Genomic DNA, 14,787 nt, shown 5'->3' on the forward strand with positions numbered 1-14,787 from the left:
GAGAGATCACTCTAAGCCAGCAAAAGCTGAAAGTAGTGCTATGCTCTGAATGTCACAAGACCCAGATTCTAGTTCTAATTGGATACGGGTGGAAGGAAATACGAATTTCACAGTGATTGTACTTCTGAAAATACCCTACCTCTAGCACTGAACCAAGGTCAGACCTAAACAGAACAGCTCTCAGACATTTAATTCTGCTCAGCAAAAGCACCTCAGTCAAACTTAATTGCAGCAGTGCTATATTGGGGTTTGGAGGAAAGGCTCAGCCAGAATCCAGCCTATTGCAGTGTAGATGTACTCTAAAGGTAACGTGGCAGCAAGCCTCAGAGCCCAAGTCAACTGATTTGGGCTTGGATACAAGGCTAGAAATAGCAGTGTAGATATTTGGGCTGGACCCTGGACTCAAAGACCACCCCCCACTGGGCTTGAGACCCCAAGCTCCAGCCCAACCCAAAATGTCTACACTGCTATTTTTAGCCGTCAGTTGACCCAGGCTCTGAGACTTGCCACCAAAGGTCTTTCTTTGCAGTGTCAACATACCCTCAGGGTTTTACACAGAAAGTCAAAACCAAACATCTTAACTGGTCTCAGAAACAAGACAGGAAATCAACGTACACTTCAGAGCCTTTGCTAGAATGTTCTTTACAACTAACACCAAATGGCTATGCAGTCACATTCTTTGCCACCTGTAACGGAAAAATGGTGAGAAGAATTCAAACTTAACAGCATTGGTGCACAAGAAGCAGTAGCAAAGCCAATTCAGTGAAGTTACTGACCCACCTACTTTTGTTACCCAAGATAAAGTGCAAGGAACAAAATTATTTTTCCCCCCCTTTAAAAAACAGAAGGTATTGACCACATGTGGAAAGTACTGTTTCCTTACATTTTTATTGGGAATTTCCTGTAAGCACCTACTAGGCCTCAGACTCCACCTGCATTCGAAGGTAAGGAAATCACCCCACTAAGAGTGAAGCACAAAGCAAGACTGATCTGTGATCCAAGGTATAAAGGAAGTTTCAGTCTGCATTAACGCCTCTTTAGTTGTTGAATGGTTTTCCCTGGGATGCGCAATATTTCAGAGATCTCAGTTGGAACCTCTAAGCACTATTGATTCAGCAAAATTAACAAGCCTTTACTTTCACCATAAATCTGTCTGTTACATTGATTATTCCTCCGTGATCCGGATGCATTCCTTTGTAGAAGTGATCCCCAAGGAGTAGAATAGCTTTGCCAAACATGGGTTTTTTGGGGGCCAGTTACATTATAAATATGCCTAAGAGCAAATATACCTGCTAGCACAGAATTGTGCTCCCAAACCACCATACCCACGTAGAGTCAGATTCCAGGCTCTTCTTTCTGTGAAGCAAGATGTTTATTTCAGCTACAATATCCTTTAGTAACGCAGAAAAAGGTAGCAAATCCTATCCTAAACACCAAAGATTATCAAGCTATAGGTTGTCTTTTTTTTTTTAAAGAAAAAAAAAAACCTGCTGACTGCATAATGCTCCAGATCTGCTGTGTACCTACAGAACCTTCTATGATGTACTGTCGCTTAAGATCCACCTTGTTCTTTATAGAAATGTGAGACAGACATGGTATAAGTGCCCAATCCAAACCTGCCTATGTAATTAAGCATCTTGCCCAGATTTTTTTTAAAACCCACACAACATCCATTACAAGTAATAGACGTGTCAGCATTTCCAGGATCAAGACTGAATTCTATTGGTAAATGTTTTAAGAGACAGAATTAGAGGTATGACCATTATGAGAAATATCTAAGTCAGATGCAGAACAAGTTCTACTGAATTCAAAGATGGTCTAGTAAGCAAGCATTCAGAGTCCATAAAGCAACGGCACAGTCAAGCCCATTCTAATTTTTTAGAAAATAGTAGCACAAATGTTTCTTCAGCAACACCATCTCCCCCTTACTAGAGTCACTAACAAAATATTCAGCACAAAGATCTGTAAGCACAAATCTAGATTAAAAACATACCATTAGTGGGGGGAAGGAGTTTAATTATGAAAAATAAAAATGAAACTATCAGGAATAGCATAGGCAGCAGCTAGAGCGAGGGTATATTTGCAGCTTGATTTTTCAAAAAAAAGTGTTGGGCTCCTTCAACTCAGTGGGTGTCAACAGGAACTGGTTTCAGAGTAGCAACCGCAAAAAAGACAGGAGTATTTGTGGCACTTTAGAGACTAAGGCCTGGTCTACACTAGGACTTTAAATCGAATTTAGCAGCGTTAATTCGAATTAACCGCTCAACCGTCCACACCAGGAAGCCGTTTAATTCGACCTAGAGGGCTCTTTAGTTCGAATTCGGTACTCCACCCCGACGAGGGGAGTAGCGCTAAATTCGACATGGCTATGTGTGGATGCAAATCGAACTTAGTAGCTCCGGGAGCTATCCCACAGTGCACCACTCTGTTGACGCTCTGGACAGCAGTCCAAGCTTGGATTCTCTGACCAGCCACACAGGAAACGACCCGGGAAAATTCGAATTCCTTTTCCTGTCTGGGCACTTTGAATCTGATGTCCTGGTTGGACATCGGGGCGAGCTCAGCAGCACCTTCAACGATGCAGAGCTCTCCAGCAGAGGAGTCCATGCAATCCCAGAATAGAAAGAGGTCCCCAGCATGGACAGACCGGGAAGTCCTGGATCTGATCACTGTGTGGGGTGAGGAGTCTGTGCTTTCGGAGCTGCGCTCCAACAAACGGAATGCAAAGACCTACGAGAAGGTCTCCAAAGCCATGGCACTCAGAGGATACAGCCAGGATACAACGCAGTGCCGTGTGAAAAATCAAGGACCTGAGACAAGGCTACCAAAAAGTCAGAGCGGCAAACGGACGCTCCGGAGCCCAGCCCCAGACATGCCGCTTCTACGAGGCACTGCATGCCATTCTAGGTGGGTCTGCCACCACTGCCCCACTAGTGACCGTGGACTCTGAGGATGGGATAGTGTCGACGGGCAGTTCCTCGGCGATGTTCGCTGATGGGGAAGATGAGGAAGGGTTTGTGGAGGACGACGCAGGCGACAGCGCTTACAATACCGCTTTCCCCGACAGCCAGGATCTCTTCATCACCCTCAGAGATCCCCTACCAACCCTCCCCGGCCGTTAACCCGGACTCAGAATCAGGGGAAGGATCAGTCGGTAAGTGCTATAAACATGGCAACATTTATTTTTTTAAAAACAGGAATAAAAACTGTATAAAAACCTATATAAAAACTTTTCCATATAAAACTATATAAAAAGAAGGTCCACACATATAGGGATGGAACAGAAATCCTCTTGGGACACTTCCACGAAGCTCTCATAGAGGAGCTCGAAAAGCCTCCGCAGGAGGTTCCTGGGGAGAGGTGCCTTATTTGGTGCTCCGTGGAAGCACACTCTTCCGCGCCAGGCCATCCTAATGTACAGCGGAATCATTGCCTCCACCAGCATTGCAGCGTACGGTCCTGGTCTGTGCAGGGATTCTAGCAGCATCCTCTCTCTCTCTCCAAGTGACCCGCCTCAGGGTAATCTCGTTCGGCGACTGCTGCATCTAATTAAGGCAATTAGTGTACTGTTACTATTGTGAATGCTTGACTTTTACTTTGCATAGCAATGACCTTCGTTTAACAGCCACGTGTTGGAGGCCGCAGAGGAAAAGCATACAGTGATCTTTCCCAGGCACAGCCGCGAGGGGCTGGAACAGGGTCAGACTTTATGCTTTCCAGATTGCCTTCAGCGGGAGGGCACAGCTATCCATTAACTGTTAAGCAGCCTATAGTGTAGGGCTTACCAGGCCTGGCTGCTACACGGATTCAGCTGTACCGCCCCGCTTGTCCGATCTCCTGTGCAAGACCACAGCCAATGAAAGCGTATTCCGAAATCTCGAACTTGTCCTGAGAGCTCGTGAGACTAGGTGCCCTGTATGGTCTTGTTCACAGAAACGGAGTACACTGTGTTCAGTGTTCGCAAACATGTATCTTTTCAAGGAAATCACTTCCTTTTTCCCATCACACAGCTGCGGCTCTTTCACGAACTGCCCCGGCTTCCCCCTCACAGATGCTGGCGCAGATTAGGCGGCGAAAGAAAAAGACTAGGGACGACATGTTCTCGGAACTGATGGCCTGCTCCAGAGCCGAGGCGGCCGAGCAGAGACAGTGGAGGGAGACCCTATGTCAGCACCAGCGCTCACACAGCGAACGGGAAGACAGGTGGCAGCAGGAAGACCAGCAGGTGACTCAAACGCTGCTTGGGCTAATGAGGGAGCAAACGGACACACTCCGGCGCCTTGTAGATGTTCTGCAGGACCGCAGGCAGGAGGAGAGAGCCCCCCTGCACTGTATCTGCAACCGCCATCCCCCGCCACAAAGTCCTGTCCCCCCCTCACCCAAAATAACAAGAAGGAGGGGCGCTAGGGGCCGTGAAAACTGTCACTGCACCTCAGCAGAGCGCTCATGTACCACACAGCTCTCATGCCATAAATTTTGAGAAGTGCTTCCCTTCCTGGATCACCCAGTCCAAAATCCAAGTTTCATCCCCCCACTGTGTAGTTGAGTATTAAAAGTAGTTTGTTGTTATTCACTGTTCCCGTCACGTTTTTCTTGTCAGAAGACTTTGTGTGAAGGGGGGGAGGGGTTTTTTAATTGCATAGGACAGCCTCCATTACCAGGGTACAGACTTGGGGGCAGGATCAACAGCAGGACACACACAGACTGCAGTCACTAGGCACCAGGGTCAGTCTGGGAGGTGTATGCTGTCCCGGGTCAGTCTGTGAGGTGTATGCTGCCCCAGGGTCCTAGCGCCTGCCATCCACAAATGGCAAGGCAGGCTGCCCTTACCATGCCCTTCCACCCTAGCCACGAGCCTCTCCGATGCCCTGAGCCCCAGCAAGAGCCCTCATCCACGGACACATACTCACCCTTCCCACACACCCCTCCCTACGCCCCAACCCCCAGCCCAGAGCCTGCATCCAAACTCCGTCCCAAAGACGGCACCCCTCACCCCTTCCTGCAAACCCACCCCTTCCTGCACACCCACCTGCAACCGTCCTCCCCCCAGAGACCGCTGTAGGAGCAGGAGCCTGTCATTCCTCTAGTGTAGAAACGGTCTGTACATCAGTGCACACCGTACCCACCACAGTCTGCGTCCATGTTTCAACCCTAGAACAGGAATTCATAATTAAAGAAAACTTTGTTAATAATCAGTGTTCCATTAAATTTATTTTAAAACATGTGTTGGAAGGGGGGAAACCTGGAGAACGGGGTATGTAACCGCAGATCAAAGTCAACAGTCACTGAAACAGGCTCAGGTTCAGCTTCTCTGTAAATCAAGTGGACAATCATAGGTTACCCTGCTCTCCGAGGAACCTAGCTTTCAAAGCCTCCCGGATGCACAGCGCTTCCCGCTGGGATCTTCTATTGGCACGGCTGTCTGGCTGAGCGTAATCAGCAGCCAGGCGATTTGCCTCAACCTCCCATCCCGCCATAAAGGTCTCCCCCTTGCTCTCACAGAGATTGTGGAGCACACAGCAAGCAGCAATAACAACGGGGATATTATTTTCCGCTGAGGTCCGAGCGAGTCAGTAAGCTCCGCCATCTCCCCTTGAGACGTCCGAAAGCACACTCCACCACCATTCTGCACTTGCTCAGCCGGTAGTTGAAGAGCTCCTTCTCACTGTCCAAGGCGCCTGTATAGGGCTTCATGAGCCAGGGCATTAGCGGGTAGGCTGGGTCCCCGAGGATCACTGTAGGCATCTGCACATCCCCAACCGTTATTTTGTGGTCCGGGAAGAAAATACCTGCCTGGAGGCGTTTAAACAGACCAGAGTTCCTGAACACACGCGCGTCATGAACCTTGCCCGGCCACCCGACGTAGATGTTGGTAAAACGTCCCCTATGGTCCACCAGTGCTTGCAGCACCATAGAAAAATAGCCCTTTCCGTTAATGTAATGGCTGGCCTGGTGGGCTGGTCCCAGGATAGGGATGTGAGTCCCATCTATAGCCCCACCGCAGTTTGGGAATCCCATCGTGGCGAAGCCATCTCTGATGACCTGGACTTTTCCTAGAGTCACTACCTTTGAGAGCAGTTGCTCAACGATTGCGTGGGCTACTTGAATGACAGCAAGCCCTACGGTAGATTTGCCCACGCCAAAGTGGTTCGCTACTGACCGGTAGCTGTCTGGCGTTGCAAGTTTCCAGAGGGCTATGGTGACTCGCTTCTGCACAGTCAGGGCTGCTCACATCCAGGTGTCCTGGCGCTTCAGGGCAGGGGACAGCAAGTCACAGAGTTCAAGGAAAGTGCCCTTACGCATCCTGAAGTTTCGCAGCCACTGTGATTCATCCCAGACCTGCAGCACTATGCGGTCCCACCAGTCCGTGCTTGTTTCCCGGGCCCAGAATCGCCGTTCCACACCATGAACTTGACCCATTGCCACCATGATCTCCACTGCGCGGCGTACCCTGCTTTGTGAGAGGTCTGCGCCACTCTGTGACTTCCTGTCCTCACCGCACTGACGGAGCCTCCTCGCCCGATTTCTCAGCAGCTGACTGTGGAAGAGGTGGACGATAAGGTGCGAGGAGTTGACAACGGCCATAAGTGCAGCGATGATCGCAGCGGGCTCCATGCTCGCAGTGCTGTGGCGTCCGAGCTGTAACCGACCAGAGAAGGGCACGAACAGATTTCCCGCTGGCGCTTTTGAGGAGACAGGGCGGGAGTGACGGTTGAATGATGACAGTTACCCAAAACCACCCTCGACACATTTTTTCCCCCCAACAGGCATTGGGGGCTCTACCCAGCATTCCAATGGGCAGCAGGGACTGCGGGAACTGTGGGATAGCTTCCCACAGTGCACCGCTTCCAAAGTCGACGCTGGCCCCGTTACTGTGGACTCAGACAGTCGAATTAGTGTATTTAGTGTGGATACACAAATTCGACTTCATACGGTCGATTCCACAAATTCGAGTTAAGTAGATTCGAAATAGTCTTGTAGTGTAGACGTACCCTAACAAATTTATTTGAGCATAATATGCCATAAGTACTCCTGTTCTTTTAACAGGAACTGGGACACTCAGTGCCTCTGGTAAAAAGTAACCATAGTGTGGACACTTACGCTTTAAAGTCATGATCTCCCCCAGCATGCAATTGTTACTAGCAGCTCACTAGCTTTGTTTCTCTAGTCAAAGCAAGCAGGAATTTCTTGGCAAGAGCCATGCTACAGAGGTGCAGATTAGGGCTTATGTCTATTTTAAGTGTTCTTGTAAATCCTCTTATTGCTCTAATAATGTGCCAGCACTACTGTCTAACACCAGCAGGCATTTTACCACTGTTACACTTACCTCTGCTCAATGTGGATCTAATCTGCTCAACATGCCCACCAAAGCTACCGCAATAGTTGAAGAATTTCAGAAAGCCCTCTATGTACTCTAGGCAGGACCAGCGAAATGGGCTACCACCCAGGGCACTGTGGTTGGGGGGACACTAGGCGCAGTGCACAGATGCACACTGCCAGTGGGCAGGGGAGGGCCCAGAAAAGTGAGTGACAGTGGGGAGCGCCACACATAGGTGGAGTTTGGAAGAGTAGGGGGGCATTACCCCCAAACTCTCAGAGGAGACATGTTGGGGACACCCAGATTTCTCTCTGCTCCCTCCCTAAGGAGGAATGTTTTGGGGAGAAGGGGTGAGCAGTGATGCACAGAGCACCTGGTGTTACTGTTCACACACAGCCCCACAAAATGTTTCTCTGCAGGGGGGAGAGAAGAAAGTGAGCAGCAACACCAGGTGCTCTGTGTGTCCAGATCTGTATCCCCATGTGGTTGAGGTTCTCTTTAAAAAGAGCTAACAGTTATCCAAAGCACAAGACTTAGTGGTGAGGTGGACTTCAACTACTCAGACATCTGTTGGGAAAACAACACAGCAGGACACAGATTATCCATCAAGTTCCTGGAATTTATTGGAGACCATTTATTTCAGAAAGTGGAGAAAGCTACTAGGGGAGAAGCTGTTCTAGACTGGATTTTGACAAAGAGAGGAACTGGCTGAGAATTTTGAAAGTGGAAGGCAGCTTAGGTGAAAGTGATCATGAAATGATCGAGTTAATGATTCTAAGGAATGCTAGGAGGGAGGACAGCAAAATAATTTCAAGAAGGGGGGATTTCAAGAAGGCAGACTTTAGCAAATTCAGGGAGTTGGTTGGTAAGATCCCATGGGAAGCAAGTCTAAGAGGAAAAAAAACAACTGAAGACAATTGGCAGTTTTTCAAAGAGACATTATTAAGGGCACGAAAGCAAACTATCCCACTGTGTAGGCAAGATAGGAAGTATGGCAAGAAACCACCCTGGCTTACCCAGATCTTCAATGATCTAAAAATCAAAGAAGAGTCCTACAAAAAGTGGAAACTAGGTCAACTTACAAAGGATGAATGTAAACAATTCAGGTATGTAGGGACAAAATTAGAGAGGCCAAGGCACAAAACGAGATCAAACTAGCTAGTCCATTACTCAGTTGGGGGAGGGGAGGAGATAACAGAAAATGTGGAAATGGCAAAGGTGCTTAATGACTACTTCGTTTCAGTTTTCACCAAGAAGGCTGGTGTGATTGGATGTCTAACTTAGTAAATGCCAGTGAAAATGGAGGTACGATCAGAGGCTAAAATAGGGAAAGAACAAGTTAAAAAAAGTACTTAGACAAATTAGATGTCAAGTCACTAGGGCCTGATGAAATGCATCCTAGAATACTCCAGGAGCTAACTGAGATGATTCTACGTGGGCACAGAAGAGGTTAGGGGGAAAGGGGGTGCAGGAGGGGAGTGCAGGGCTTATGGGAGAAAGGATTATTCATTATTATTGTTAGTGAATTTTACAAAATTTCAGATCTCTCAGATTAGATGCCTTAAAAAACAAACAAAACAACAAAATTATTATTTTTTTTTTTTTAAAAATCAGAGACTACCATTTCTCAGCTTCTGTGCACTAGCACAAGATGGCTCCCTCTCCCCCTCTGTCTGCCTGGGTTCTCTCCTTCCCTTCCGTTTTTGCATGCTCTCAAGAAAAAAGTATCAGTGGAAGCCAAAGATTTGATCCTAAAACCTTTAATCTTTAAGGAGTCCTTACTCATACACTTAATCCTACTGAACTCATGAAGCTTGCAGGATCTGTCCCCAGCTCCTGCCGTAGCTCAGCAGTTCAGAGTTTTGGAGAAGCACTGTATTTGTGTTGCTTTGCCTGCAAACATATTTAAGTTTTGCTGCTGTCATGAGGAATAAAGAACGATTTTATGTTCTACCATACAGTCTTTGTATCCTGAAGTAAAATCACATATGGCAGACTCCTGTTGGCGCTACATATTACACACACACACACACACACACACACACACACACGTGTTGTGAGAGATAAAGCATGTTTTTCTTGCCGATTCTGAGACACACGGCAGATGTAAAATGTTATTAAAGCTAGAATGCATGTGTTTGCACAAGAGGAATTTCCCTAAAAATTAATTCCCAATAAAAAGGTAATTTCTTCTGAATAAGCACTGGGATCAACTTTTGCAATATTTATTAGCCTAATCAAATTATTATTTTTGTAAAGACTGTTTAATAGCAGACAATAAGTCAGAGTCCAAACTGTATACCCTTTATGCCATGGTTTTTGCACTTTATATGTTTTAGCTAACATAGGAAGTTGCTAAGTGGTTGCTAAATTATACAATCGTAAGAACAGAACCCTGGTGAAGCAAGCACTGTATGTTCTGTATTCTGTTTGACTGGTTATTGTGAATATGTTTTTTTAAACCTTAATCTCTTGAGACTCCAATTCCACAGCTACGGACCGTAGAAATTCCTATAGTTGACGATGCAGTGTCCGTCCTATTTTACTGGAATGTGCTGAACAGTGTACTTCTCTTTTAGATCACTTAAAATTACAAATACAAAAATAAAACAGGTAAAATAAGCCTTTATTTGTTTTAAATTATTAAATCTGTAACAGACCAGCAAGAGGGAAAGCTGATCTATAAATGATCCTGTCTCATGGCATTGTATTAAACCAGCCAGACAGAAGAGACAAACTCTACGAAGTGGCATCTTTTACAATGTACAGAAAGATCTGTATAGAGTTTTGAACATTTTTTTCCCCCCAAATCACATGATGTGACAGTATGACAAGTTTCTTGTCACTTAGCAGTTCTCTGGTATGCCATCTTGAGAGCTGGGTGGCTGGAGAGTTCCCAGCCAGTGCTTAATTTGTGCTGGGGCTCAGCCCCAGCATCTCTTTCAATGCAAATTAAGCACTGGCTGGAGGCAGCGGGGCTCATGGTGCCATTTTCCCTAAAGCCGACTCTGACGATTTGACACTGACAGAAAGCTATCCCTAGTCAATTGATCCTTATGTACATTAACAAAGGATCTCACTGTTGCAGTGTATTAAATAAATACTCTTAGACGTTTGATCTTCCCTGGTTTTAGTCTCAAAATTTCATCTTTTAAAAAAAGCCTTCAACCCAAGTTGAGACTAGCAGTAATTCCCTCTTCCGCTAAAAGAGGTGTCCTTACTTCGCCATCCCTTTTCAAGTTAATCTGAGTGGCTGTTTTCATCTAACTTGTCCTAAATATAATCAAAGCCAAACAAAGATCTTTGGCACTTGCACCATACTCAGATGGCCTATATAAAAATTTAACCAAACAAGTAAAATATTTGAATTTAAAACTACACAATACTTTCAAACTTAACTCCACTTGATATCACATGCCCAAGAGGTCCAGTATAAAGACAATTTTCCAACATGAACACTCATGGCTATTGGAAAAAAGTCATAAAAGAAAACCACACTCAATGTTCATGCGCTGATTTTGTCTTTAGCTGTAGGCTGGTTTATATAATATATGTTGTGACTCGGACGTGAAGAAAGGCAGCTCCCCACCAGACTTGTAAGTTATCAATAGCTCATTGACAGAAATTACTGTCTTAGCCAACTTATTTTATTGTTCTGTAGATGTACATTGATAATCTTACTGATCTGAGAAATAGATCAGATACAGTAGTTTATATCTACTCAGTATCTCCTAATGCAGTTATTTGCCAGTCACCACGTTGTGTTCTAGGAATAAGAATATACTGCGATATGATAAATGCTTTTGAACATAAGCCACAGTGAATCTTTTGTCTTTAAAAGCATTTATTAAATATTTGTGGAGTCTCAACATTCCCGAGGTAAGACTCCATTATCTTTATCTTATGGATGAGGATATTTTAAGAGGTTACGTGACTCACCCAAGGTCACAGTACGGCTATGACAAATCTAGGAAGAGACTCTCAGTTTCCTGCTCTAACCAAACAGGGGAGGAAAAACACAAAAAACAAACCCCCCCACACACCTGTGGTTGTTACCAGCTAAAAAAGCCTTAACTGGTTTGGCATTCTGTTATAAAACCTGAACCTAGGAAGCACCAATAGTTCTCAACTCACACTGCTGTCTGGGAGCAGAAGGTACTCAGGCCTTACAGAACACCAGGTCATTCTGTCCCATCACAGAACTGGGATGTGGAATGCTTAGGCTGTGCCCACAGGGCTGACACATGAGTGGTGTGCAGCAAGTCATACTTGGAGGAGAGACATCTGCTCTCATACTCATTCTGGACAGGAGGCAGATTCTGAAAGTATTTGGGACTGCAGTCCTTCAGGTTTAAGAGATGCTTAAGGTGCATCTGTTTAAATGAGTCTTGAGATAGGTAGTAGTAATAAAAAAAACGTGACCTATTTGTGGCTAGGGTAATAAAAACATATGTATGCACACACACCCTATCCATTACATCACCACCACACTTCCAGGCTTCTCTGGGGGAAGATACTACCTCTTTCAGCTTCCTTCACGTTGTTTTACATCTTAACATTTTCATGTGCAATAAACTTTATCTTCTGATAAGCCTAAATATGACAAGTATAAGCGACAACAACACACGTGTGCCTCTATTCAGTACCTTTAGTAGCAAGTAAGGCAGCGTCACCTCCAGCTCTGCTATCTGGTGTGCTGGATCCTCATTGTCCCCATGGATTTCCAAGTCCTCCTCCGGTATTGTGTCCCATTGCCCTTGATGGGCTGCCAACATATGCACCAGTTCATACTGCCCAGGCAGCGCCAGACTAATCCGTGTTTGTGTCCCATGTGTGAAGCGGATCCGCCGCCTCTTACAGTTCTCCTCGCTGCTTATTTTAGTGGTGGGTAGCAGCTTCTCACCCAAAAGCATGTTTAGTAATTGGCATTTGGCATTGCAGTTCTGACCAAGGATTAGAAGGCATGGGTGCCAGTTCGCTGTCAGCTGGAGGTACTCCTCTTCATGGCGGGGGAAGGATAAGGAAATCAATTGTCCTAGAATTCAAACAAACAGATTGCATTAGGAATGCTGATTAACGTGCGCAATACGCAGCCCTATGAATGCGTGCCCTACAGTTTTGTATCTATAGTCAGCACAGCATTATCTTCAGAAAGGTGCATGCCCTGTAAGGAACAAAGCAGAAACCCAGCCAGATACTCATGTTTAACAACACTAAGTATTTACATGTGTTTTGCACCTTTAAACTAATTTCACCCATTCAGGGCTTGTACTGAATTAATACCAACAGCAGAAGTTCATTGCACTTCATTTTTGTGAAATTTAGGGTCTTGTTAGGAAGGATCTCATCACTTTCTGTATGTATGAATCAAATGAATAGAAAGTTACATTGGAATTAAGAGAACACTTTGACAAGATCTAGGCAAGCCTGGGGAGTGGGTGGGGAGGTGGTTGAACGAACAGTTACAACTATTAGAAATGTCAAATGATCTTTGTAATTGTAATTTTGTACTTCTACAGAGTCTCAGGAGAGAAACCAAACAAATCTCAACATATCTGGGCTAGCCACCCCAATTTTGTAGGCTGGATAATGGTCCTAAGAGGGAAGTCACTTGGCCAGAACAACATCCAAGGAGCACTAGCACCTGGTCCCCTATTTTAACTGCCAGACCACCACCTCCAGACTTAAAATTCTTTCTACCTTCACCTGTATACAATATATTCCCTCACCTTGGCCCAGCATGTGAGATTCACAGATAAGCTTATTCTAGAGCAGGGGTAGGCAACCTATGGCACATATGCCAAAGACAGCACACGAGCTGATTTTCAGTGGCATTCACACTGCCCGGGTCCTGGCCACTGGTCCGGGGGGCTCTGCATTTTAATTTAAAAATGAAGTTTCTTAAACATTTTAAAAACCTTATTTACTTTACATACAACAATAGTTTAGTTCTGTATTATAGACTTATAGAAAGATCTTCTAAAAACGTTAAAATGTATTACTGGCACGCAAAACCCTTAAATTAGAGTGAATAAATGAAGACTCAGCACACCACTTCTGAAAGGTTGCCGACCCCTGTTCTAGAGTATCCCTCAAGATTTGTTATAAACCCCCAAAGAAGAGTTCAGAGCAAAGCAACTGACAGTGCATTACAGCAAGTACTTGAAGACAGACAACACCCAGACATCCTTGATATGAAAATAAGTTTTTAATGGTCTTTCCTCGGCAAGTTAAAAGTCACCCCTTGCTTTTCCTATTAAGAAGGGAGAAGAGGAGGAAACTGGGAAGGTTGAAATGATTAAGAGGCACCTACATTTACTGGTGGTAGTGTACGATACTGAAGTGTGCTAGAATAGTGCTTCATCTTGGGGCTTCAAAACAAGATGGAGTGACACAGTTAAGAATGCCATTAAGCATTTTGCAAACGCTTCCCAAGCTGTGATGCCCTGTTTGAACAGAATGCTCTGAGTCATGCACTAGGAAAAAAAAAAAATCCAACAAGCAATGAATTGATTGAAGTTCCCCCCAGCCCCACAAACTAGAATAACCTGACAGTGTATAACACATGCAAGAGGGTTACAAGAAAGACAGGCTTGTTCACCTTCAAAGCCTAGGCTCATTGACGTGGGAAGTGGCAATTTTTAAAGATTCCGGCTGTAACGTCAAAGAAGTTATAGCAATGCCACTGTAAAGCCTCCCTCACGGCTAGATATTGGTACATTACAAAAATGTAAGAAGGAAATTAAATGCTTTCACATCTGAATAAGACAGGATGCAGTGTAAGCAAGACCCTGTTCATGGCTGCCAGTGGTAAATATTGCATTGTCACTGGAGAGTGAGCTGCAGTGAGATTGTCTGAAATAATTAGCGTCTACTTTTACTTTAATTTCACTGACTGACTTTTTCCTAATATATAAAGGGTGGGGAAGATGGGAAGGTCAAAGATCAGGCTGAACAAAATAGTTGAGTTGGGGAGTGGGAAGCAGGTCCACGTTGTAGTTGGGAGTAGGCAGATATTGATCCTGTTTCTTCACTCCCCTGACATATACCTTTTGTTTCAATACTGGAGGTTGAGTGAAGAGAATAGTGCCACATCATGCAAAATTAGTTTACTTACCAAATAATACTGATTTAAACACTACATATGATTTAACTTGAACTTTAGTCTTAAACGGCTTTATAATCAACATTACTGCAGATTGTCTATTAAATATCTGCATCTCCCACACAGCAGCTGTGATATTTCTTGCTTCCACACCCTCTCTGAGAAGTCAGAATTACTACTTGAATACCTGATCCATTAACAGGTTTCAGAGTGGTAGCCGTGTTAGTCTGTATCAGCAAAAAGAATGAGGAGTACTTGTGGCACCTTAGAGACTAACACATTTATTAAATTTATTTGAGCATAATAAGTTTGTTAATCTCTAAGGTGCCACAAGTACTCGTTCTTTTTGCTGCTCCATTAACCT

General features: G+C 45.0%; 1 protein-coding gene across 1 annotated transcript in view; it reads right to left on the reverse strand.

Moving 5' to 3' along the window:
• The window catches only part of DSTYK (dual serine/threonine and tyrosine protein kinase), a 68,513-nt gene that overhangs the window by 34,733 nt on the left and 18,993 nt on the right, over window positions 1-14,787 (reverse strand). Inside the window, 1 exon segment of the mRNA XM_045013258.1 lies at window positions 11,965-12,353. Within this exon segment, the coding sequence (XP_044869193.1) occupies window positions 11,965-12,353 (389 nt within the window).

This window comes from Mauremys mutica, chromosome 4 (genome assembly GCF_020497125.1).
Source record: "Mauremys mutica isolate MM-2020 ecotype Southern chromosome 4, ASM2049712v1, whole genome shotgun sequence".
Taxonomy (NCBI): Eukaryota; Metazoa; Chordata; order Testudines; family Geoemydidae; genus Mauremys; species Mauremys mutica.